The sequence below is a fragment of the Trichomonas vaginalis genome, chromosome III, assembly GCF_026262505.1.
Source record: "Trichomonas vaginalis G3 chromosome III, whole genome shotgun sequence".
Taxonomy (NCBI): Eukaryota; Parabasalia; order Trichomonadida; family Trichomonadidae; genus Trichomonas; species Trichomonas vaginalis.
The window spans coordinates 10,141,245-10,150,745 of record NC_067205.1 but is presented as its reverse complement, the minus strand read 5'-3'; the positions used below and the strand labels follow the sequence as shown (position 1 = coordinate 10,150,745).

The 9,501-nt window shown below is 32.3% G+C and overlaps 6 protein-coding genes across 6 annotated transcripts; 4 read left to right on the top strand and 2 right to left on the bottom strand.

The window, feature by feature from the left end:
• Nucleotides 1-781: 781 nt before the first annotated feature.
• On the top strand, nucleotides 782-1,519 carry TVAGG3_0675580 (uncharacterized protein; the record flags this gene model as incomplete). Its single annotated transcript, XM_001320438.1, has 1 exon — nucleotides 782-1,519. The coding sequence occupies one exon, from the start codon at nucleotides 782-784 to the stop codon at nucleotides 1,517-1,519; it is 738 nt and encodes a 245-aa protein (XP_001320473.1).
• Nucleotides 1,520-1,563: 44 nt separating this feature from the next.
• Nucleotides 1,564-2,290, bottom strand: TVAGG3_0675570 (uncharacterized protein; the record flags this gene model as incomplete). The annotated part of the gene is made up of 1 exon (XM_001320439.1): nucleotides 1,686-2,249. The coding sequence occupies one exon, from the start codon at nucleotides 2,247-2,249 to the stop codon at nucleotides 1,686-1,688; it is 564 nt and encodes a 187-aa protein (XP_001320474.1).
• A 157-nt stretch (nucleotides 2,291-2,447) lies between these two features.
• On the top strand, nucleotides 2,448-3,878 carry TVAGG3_0675560 (oxidoreductase activity, acting on superoxide radicals as acceptor; the record flags this gene model as incomplete). The annotated part of the gene is made up of 1 exon (XM_001320440.2): nucleotides 2,474-3,127. The coding sequence occupies one exon, from the start codon at nucleotides 2,474-2,476 to the stop codon at nucleotides 3,125-3,127; it is 654 nt and encodes a 217-aa protein (XP_001320475.1).
• Nucleotides 3,879-4,088: 210 nt separating this feature from the next.
• TVAGG3_0675550 (ER to Golgi vesicle-mediated transport) lies at nucleotides 4,089-5,097 on the top strand (the record flags this gene model as incomplete). Its single annotated transcript, XM_001320442.2, has 1 exon — nucleotides 4,165-5,040. One exon carries the CDS (start codon nucleotides 4,165-4,167, stop codon nucleotides 5,038-5,040), a length of 876 nt encoding a protein of 291 aa, XP_001320477.1.
• A 346-nt stretch (nucleotides 5,098-5,443) lies between these two features.
• TVAGG3_0675540 (nitrile biosynthetic process) lies at nucleotides 5,444-6,764 on the top strand (the record flags this gene model as incomplete). Its single annotated transcript, XM_001320443.2, has 1 exon — nucleotides 5,444-6,607. One exon carries the CDS (start codon nucleotides 5,444-5,446, stop codon nucleotides 6,605-6,607), a length of 1,164 nt encoding a protein of 387 aa, XP_001320478.1.
• A 245-nt stretch (nucleotides 6,765-7,009) lies between these two features.
• Nucleotides 7,010-8,310, bottom strand: TVAGG3_0675530 (uncharacterized protein; the record flags this gene model as incomplete). Its single annotated transcript, XM_001320444.1, has 1 exon — nucleotides 7,051-8,265. The coding sequence occupies one exon, from the start codon at nucleotides 8,263-8,265 to the stop codon at nucleotides 7,051-7,053; it is 1,215 nt and encodes a 404-aa protein (XP_001320479.1).
• Between the last annotated feature and the right edge of the window lie 1,191 nt (nucleotides 8,311-9,501).

Sequence of the window (9,501 nt, the reverse complement as noted above, 5' to 3'; positions counted from 1 at the left end):
AAATCTTCAGAATTTTTTTTTGCAAAAATTTTACAATGTCAATAATCCTGATGCCATCAGTCTAGAATAAGTTAAAAATGCAGATTAACAAAACATTTGACATTTGGTGCAAGATATTGAGGAAGATAAATGAACTTATAACTAATGTCACTAGGAAATATCAATGAGAGTGACTTACAGCTTTGCATCGGTGTTCCTTCAAATATGTGACAAAGCATCTTAAAGTTGAGTAATTTTTCTCATTTCAATTATCTACTTCTGTCCAAGATGAGCAATATTGAACCTCTCATTTGAGTTTTCTCAGTTCTGTATCAGAAATTTTGCAGCTTCATATATTTTTTGTTTGCTGCACAAAGAAGAGCCGTTCGACCCATTTAATATTGTTTAAAATCTTGCGACTATGCATTATTTGATAATGCTTATGCATGATTATAATGTATCCTATTTTTAATTTCTACGAAAAATTAATTTGATATTCCAACTCCACATAAATTAAGCGTAGTTTCAGCATTATTTCGTTAAACCAACACTCGGAAATGCGTGTTAAACATAGTCAATCGCTTGTCAACTCTTTTTGGCACTTCGATCAAGCTTTTCTGATTATTTCGACCCAGTTGAGCTTAATACTAAAACAACTAACGAAACTATATCAGGGAATGGCAGTTATTACATTTATCATGCAGTATTTTCTTTCCATTATCAAGAAACAGCAATTTTCCTTAATTCTAGCAGCAAAGTATTGCTCGAAACATGCACATTTTACAATAACAGCTCCACAGAAATGGGCGGATCATTCTATATCCAACAAAGCGAATCTGTCTTAGTTCGTATTTGCATATTCTTTTCATATGCTCAACATGGATGCGGATATTATATTCAAACAGTTGAATATTCTACCAACAAAAATTATGCATTTGAATGTTCAGTTTCAGAATGCAATGGTTTTGATGCTTCTATTTATCATCAATATGGAGAAATCAAAGTAAGTAATATGAACACATCTTATAACAGAATTAATATGCATGCTGCATATGTAATCGACACTCAACTTGGAAGCGTGAATTTTACCACAGTTTCAAATTCATCATCTTCACATTTGGATCTAACATATAGTGAAAGCTATATTATTTTTACAAAATGCAATCATTTAAACAATGAATATACAGGAATCGAAAATGCAATATTTTATTGCTGGGGTACTATTAGATATTTAAATTGTTCATTTATAAGAAATGTAGGAAATTATCTATTTTTTAGTAAACCAGACATTACACATTGTTACTTTGATAAAAACGAGTTTACTCGAACTGTAAATCAAGTTTATACAGGTTCTTTTGATTCAATCGAACCGTTAAATTCATTTATATCTCATTATGCAGTTGAAGGATGTCCTCGTGCATATAATTATAATAATAATTCATATAATGATGATGAGGACGAATTAGATCTCGAAGACATCAAAAATATTTTAAGCAGTGTTTACAACACCTCATTTTTTGAAGCAGTAAATTTACTTTAAAATAATAAAATATATTTTTATATAGTATATGACTTAAATTGATAGCCACTTCTAAGTTTAAGTACATCTTTATATAGGATATGTCATTTAGGTCATTAAGAAACAATTTATATCTGAAATTTAAAAAATAACACATTTTATAGTTGTATATTTAACAAATAGTTTTCTATTGAGTTGGTGAAGCTTGTTCATCAGTATTTTTGCCGAGGAATAGTTGAATGTTCTTGTGAATTCCTAAAACTGCTTGTTTCCTTCTTTCATTTGACTTTTCAGCCATTTCTATATTAGTCTCATCCTCTTTATTCTTTAACTCACAATTTTCGATATCTTTGATGAGTTTATCTGTATGAATATTTGATGTTTCTTCTTTTAATTTCATTAATTCGTTGTATTTCGCTAATTTTTCATCTACATCTTGCTTTTCTTTTTCTAAAACTGTTATTTCTTCTTTCAATTTGTCGATTTGAGAATTTGCTGCAGTAATTTCATTATTCCATTGAGGAATCATTGAGTTAAGTATGCTAACTTCTTGGTTGAGAAGACTATATTCTGCTTCTGCCGTATCTATAACAAGAAGAAGCTGTTTTTTCAAATCTTCAAATTTTGTAGGGTCAGCATTGGAAAGAATTTCAGCATACGAAGTATGTAAATCTTTGGCAGGTATTAATCTTGCGTTAACTTTAACTTGGGCTGCTGTTTTCAGTGTAGTCGCATCATTAATCGAGTCCATTTATTTTTTTTTACTAAACCAAAAAAATCGGATACATTATTATTTCCAAAAATTAGACATGGAAAATGATGTTGAACTGACCAACTAAGTTTATGATTGCATAGTGTTTTCTATTTCTTCCGTTTTTGGTCTCAAAATATTTCAATTTTTCAAAGAATGCGGAATGATTTGAAAAAATATTTCAAAAATCTTTGACAAAAAAATAAAAATCATTTTTGAAAAAAATGTTGACAATGATTACTGTTCCTTATCTCAACACAGGTCTTCCTGGCTTCTTGACACAGCATGCTGTTGAGATTCACGTCAAAAAACATCATCAGGCATATATTGACAACGCAAATAAACTATTAAATGGTTCAGATTACGAAGGCAAGCCTATCACTCAAATCATTCAGGAGTCATCAGGAGCTCTTTTCAATAATGTAGCTCAGCACTATAATCATTGCTTCTTTTGGAACTGTCTTTCCGCAAAAATACAACAAATACCAATGGATCTTGAAGAATTTTTCACAAATAACTTCAAATCATATGATAATTTCAAGGCCGAATTCATTAATAAGGCTTCCACACTCTTTGGATCCGGTTGGTGTTATCTTTACAAAGATACTAAGACTGGTGAATTCAAAATAGACCAATTCACTAATGCCAACAATCCAGTAAAGGATGGAAATATTCCAATCTTAACTGTTGATACTTGGGAACACTCATGGTACATTGATTATGAAAATCGCAAGGCAGAGTATTTCAATAAGTTCTTTGAGCATATTAATTGGAAGTTTGTCTTGGAAAACTATAATACTGCCACTGGAAGAGTTCAAAAAGAGAAAAATTTACCAAAAGTTGAACCAAAAATAAAACGTCATCCTCAAAATAAGTAAATTTATGATATGTAGTAAACGCTAAAGTATATTGTATTAATTGAATTTTTTTTGACAAAATTTTTTCGGATTTTGTCATGGGAGATGAATCATGTTCAATCTATGATGATTCAGTAGGGGTCAAAATATGCTTTTTAGGAGACTCCTCAGTTGGAAAGACATCAATCATCAACGTGATTCAAGGAAAGGGCTTGACAACTGATCAAATGTCAACGATAGGTGCAGCTTTCTATATTAGAAAGATTAAAGTAGATGGAGATCATATGGTTAAGCTACATATTTGGGATACTGCTGGCCAAGAAAGATTTCGTGCATTGACAACATCATATTACCGTGATGCGGAAATTATTTTCTTAGTTTATGCAATAAATTCAGAAACATCTTTCTTGGACCTTGATACTTTCATAGAAAGCATCAATGACAACTGCATTTCAAAGCCCCAAATATATATTCTCGGAAACAAGTCAGATCTTGAATCGGAAAGAACAGTTACTGCAGAACGTGGACAGGCTTATGCTACTTCCATTAATGCAGAATTTTCCGAAGTATCTGCTGCAAACACCACTGACCTTATCATCAGTATTATTGATGAAACAGCTATAAAATACGTAAAGTCAGCATCTCAAAACCATAAATCCGATAAAAAACTTGCAATTGCAGATAATGATCAAAATACAAAGAAGAAGAAATGTTGTTAGTTATATGTTTTTTACACATGTCATGAACTAAAATTTAGTTATTTAAAATTTATTTAGAATCCAATTTTTTTTATTCGCACAAATTCGTGAAAATAAAAATATTGTCCAAAATAGCATGATTTATTAGTAATAACTCATGGTTTTATATAAGCATAATACTTCTTGGCTTATATATATTGATGCATGAGTTATACAATCAGATGACTATTAGATTCCATGTTTTTGATATTCGAAAGAAAGTTTGTGATTTATTGTTTTTCAAAAAGTGACATATCAATTTACATGACATTTTTGCTTACTTGACAGAAAACAGAGTGATAAATTTACAATCATTCTAAAATGATATCTGATAATTACTATCAAGATCCAAGTGGCCCACAGCCTCATCAACAACAGCAGCCACAGCCACAACCTCAAACAATTCCACAATTCATGAGTCCTGAAGTGTTAAAGATGGCTTCAGTTATGACAAATGCTTATCTCCCAGATGAGATCAAAAATCTTGATCCTAAACAACTTGAACAGAGAATCGCACAAAGCCAAGCCCTTATTCCATCTTATTTTGCTGTTACTCCAAATTCAATTATTCACCGCATAAAGAATTTGGCCTGTCCATTTTTCGTTAAACAATGGTCAAGATCAGTACCAGAGGGACAACAATTCATTCCTATTAATAATCCAAACGCTCCAGAATTATATACTCCTATTACTTTCTGCTTCTTATTCTTCTTACTCTCTGCTCTCATTTCTGGAGTCCAGAACAAGTTTTCTATGGACTACCTTTACCTCCAAATCATCAAATTTGGATTAATTATTTTTGTTGAAGTAGCAATTTGCAAGACACTCTTTAAGAATGTTGGTGTTCAAGGAAGCTATCCAATTTTATCTTTAATTGCCGACTTTTCTTGCTTATCATTTTATATGTGCGTTGTTACTCTTTTCTCATGGAATTGCGCTCTCTACTGGATTTCATTTTTGTACTGCGCTTTCTCAGCCATGATTTGGACATTGAGAACTTTGAATAGCGAACAATGCATGGCAGGCCGTCAGTCTTCATCAACTGTTATCACATACGTTTTGTTATTCCTTGCCTTAGCTCAAATTGCTCTTCTCTTCTTCCTTGCTCCAACAATTTACAATATTGGAACAAAAGTTGCAGCACCAGCTCCAGCAGCAACTCCAGTTCCAGTTCAAACAGAGTTAGTTGTTGAATGAATTACTTGAAACTTGTTTTTGTCCTTAATCTTTCTACTAAATACATTTTTTTCTTAATTTTCTTATTTTTAAATAAGACCAGAATGAAAATAAGGCTTCATGTGTTCTTAGCTTCATATCTAAGACCATAGCCAATCAAATCCAAATTTTCGGTTGCATGCGGAAAGAATTCTGGACGTGGATAAATGAAATCAGATTTTTTACTTTATCAACATGACTCAGAAACAATATGGTGAATATTTTTCAGTTTTCAAATAAAATCAATGAAATTTCGGCAAACCATTTCCATTTACAATCTATAAGATCTAATTTATCATATATTTCATTATCAGGCATTGTTATTTTTAAATACTTTCTCAAATATTTAAGGGAACTCAGTGAATTGCAATTCAGCAGATTACAAATGGGACCGTCGCCAAGCACGGCGGACCCAAATAAAAGGCATCATTCACGCCAACATCATACAGACCATCCAAATGAAGAACAAAAAATAGATCCTATTGCACTTCAAGAGGAGTTCTTTGCACAAGAAGCTCTAAAACCATTATTACGCACAGGATTCGCTGGGCAATGGTCAGTAGAAACGTTCGTTGGAAAACATCCAGTCGAAAGAAATGGCCAATTCTCAGTAATTTCGAAATTACGAAACTCATTAATTATAGGTTACGGGCAGGATACTAATGGCGTTGCACTAAACGACGTTTGGGAATTAAATCTCGATTCAAAGCAGTGGCATCAAATCAAATTGAAAGGCGACATTCAATTACCTCGAATTTCAGCATCTGCTTGTATTCAAGACGAAATTCTTTATATATTTGGTGGCAGAATTGCAGGCACATACCTTGATGATCTCCATTCTATTGATTTGAAGACTGGCGAAGTCAAATTAATTTCAACCCATAATGACCCTCCATCACCAAGAGCTTCCCCGGTAATTGCAGTACACAATAATAACCTATACGTATGGGGTGGCTTGAACGAAGCATGGCCTGATGATCTTCATACTTTAGATCTCTCCACAGGAGCATGGTCAACATCCAAACCAGGCCTATCGGGAAGAGCAAATATACCAACAGCTATTTACGAAAACTGCGTCTACGGATACGGCTGTTCGAGATCTGGCGGTTTTATCGTTATAGATCTTGAAAATGGACAGGCGACAATTAAAAAAGCAGATGGTGAAGCTCCACCAAGCGATATTAATGCTGGCGGTATGTGTCTTGTTGATCATTTCTTGATATATTTTGGCGGAATTTCAGAAAATGAATATATGCTTGTACATGCTTGCGACTTACATAGAATGCGCTGGTTTACGTTCTGGGTGACACCAGATGGCGAAACAGTCACGCAAAATGACGGATTTACAGATGAAAAAGGTCTCTTCCATTTACCAAATATTCATAGCTTCAGCGTAGCATACAGTGAAAAGACACGCGAAATTGTGTCTTGTCTTGGTGTTCCTGCGCATGATCCTCCAATGGTTTCTATTTTTTCTGTTGGAGAAGCTTTATCTGTATTGCATCTTCGCGATGACTTGTTGGATACTCTATCACCAGCTCAAAATTAATTTGTTTTCTATTTTTTAAATATAAAATAATATATTGATTTGATATGTTTCTCAAATAATAAATTTTTGCTTATTTCTAAATATCAAAGCCAATAAACCTCATAAATTCCAAAACGATAAGTTTGAAATTTAATATCTCAAAATTATTCAATTGTTACAATGACAATTCTTCATACCTATATCTAAATAAAACTTTTAATCTATTTAGGATTCTTTGGGTGTCTACATTGACATATGTTTTTACATCGTTGACAATACCCCTATAGATGATACATGTATTCTTTATATTCAAGTCATTAACAGCTATTTGATTATTTTTGACCCATGATTCTTTATAAAATCCTTTAATCATTTGATAATTTTTAATTTTCTTATTTTAGAATGAGTAAAAAGTTAAATTAATTATGCATATATAAAGTCAAACATTTACTAAACAATTTTAATTAAGCTTTTTTCATCTCAGCCAAAAGCTTAGGAAGATCAAATTCGGTAGAAAGTTCATTATCGAATAGGGAATTGTCTACAGCTGGTATTTCTGGAATAGCAAATTCAAACCATATGTTTTCGCTATTTACAGTTGCTCCTGATGAAGTTGAGTTATCATCGTTAGTTTGTGACGTATCCGTTCCAGATCTATCTTTATCACATGCTATTTCACCTGGTGGATATATTTCATTCTCTATTATAATCAAGGGAGGCTTAGAAACCTCAACTTTCATATCATTTGTTCCCATAACTTGGATTTCAAGAGAATTATTGGTTGCTGTAGTTTTACCGCTTTGAGTGAAGTTAGTTTCCTTATCTTTACTTTCTAATTGGCGGTTTTCAGATTTATTTGCTGGAATTGTTGGAGTTTGAAGCTGAGAAGGTATATTTTTCATCCATCTTTCATCAGACATCTCTCTTTCTAACGAAAGATTGATTCCTCTGTCTTTAACTATTGGCGAACTTGGATTTTCTTCTTGATTACTGCTTTCAATTTCGTCTTCGTGAGGATTACTAAGAATAGATCTATTTGAACCTTGGCTTTCGTTTATTTGGCTGGAATTTTCATGAGAATATTGACTTTGAATTGAATCTTGGCTATGAGTAGTAATTCTTGGTGGAATTGAATTGTAATGAGATTGTAATGGTTCAGGTTCAAGAAATGGATTGATTTCTTGCTTAGATTTTGGAATCGTCTCTGGTAATTGTTTTTGCTCCGGATCTTTTGGATTTGTAGCCGATAAAAACGGCAGTAGATCTTCGGGTTCCGGATTAGATGACTTTTCCACATCATATGGGTTAGATTTCCCTGAGTTGGCACTTGCCCAAGCGTCTAAATCATCATTATCATGCTTTACTGGAACACCACCATCAATTGCTTCTTGGGAAAATGAAACTGATATCCTACGTTCAGATTTTGGAGCTTCATTTTTTGAATCGTAATTAGAATGTTCATTTTCTAAAGAATTTTCATTATTTGATTCATTAGGAACTTGCTGTTGCTGTACTTTAGATTTTGTGGAATCATTGTTACTTTTCGATTTCTCATTGTTTGAATCTTTATTTTCTTTCTTTGCTGTTTTGTTGGCTGATTTAGTTTCATCATCTGAATAATATTCTCCATACGAATCAGAGTAATAACTATAGTAGCCACTGTATTCTTTATCTGTCATTTATTGTAACATAAGGTTAAATTTGAATATACTATCCTTATTCACAGATTTGGTATTTCACAGTGGCACATTAAATAAAAACGATTTTTGTAACTTGATTTGGTATTTGACCTGATTTCAAGAAATTTTGATAAAATCTTCAATAAATATTGGAATATTTGCTTGGATAATATAAGAGCTGATTAGCGAAGCACAAATAAAGGCACTTTCTCCATTTTCTATTGATATTTAAACTAAAAAATCGAAATGATATTTTGAAAAAGTATTTATTTGATAGTTTATTCAAGATACATAAGTATAAAAGCAACGTAATAAGTCATTGAAAAAGAAGTACATCTTTTTACAGGACAACTTACATAACATACGGGTGATCTGGATGGAGTAGCAAATGGAGTCGTTGCAGGAATACATCCAGTGAGGGAATTATTAAAATCAGTTCTCTTGAATAATGTGCTTTGAGTAAAATATGAAGATACAAAAAGAATTGCTTGATTCTCTAGATTCACATCCAAGCTACTATATCCACAATACTCAATTTTACTGATTTTAGAGTAGGAAAATGAATTCGAACTAACTGTTCTTACACCAGCTGGTAACCTAAGTGTAACAATGCTTGAGTTACTGAGGAAATAGTTTGCAATTGTTGTCGTTGTTTCTGGAAATGTAATGAATTCAAGTTTTGGACAATTATAGAACATTTCTATTTCTATTGTTGTGGCAACACACTGCGATAGGTCTAATGTTTTCAAGTTTAGGCAATGTCTAAACATTCTATCTCCAAATTTAAAAACTTCACTTTCAACTTTATAATCAGTGAACTTGCAGCCGGAGAATGCTCCTGAATTAGATATAATACGAATGGTGGGAAGAATTGAAATAGTTTCATTCGAAGGAATAATCTTTAGAATATGCTACACCTTTAAAAATAATCACTTCAGGTGTATTAGTTTTGATTTCATTTAGATATTCAAGGGCACCAAAGGCACCAGATTCTAATGATTTGAAATTTTTAGGAAACGTAAACGTTTTGAGAAGAGAATAACCTGCAAAAAAGTGCGATATTATTTCCATACAATCAGGAAAAATGATCTCTTCTAACGGAGTGTATGCAAAATGAAGTCTTCCCGTAAATTTTATAATTTTTGTTAAGGAAAGATTCGCAAATTTTACATAAGAATACATAAACACACAATCATATATGGAGGTGCAGCTTGTACCTAAAGTGATCGATGTAAT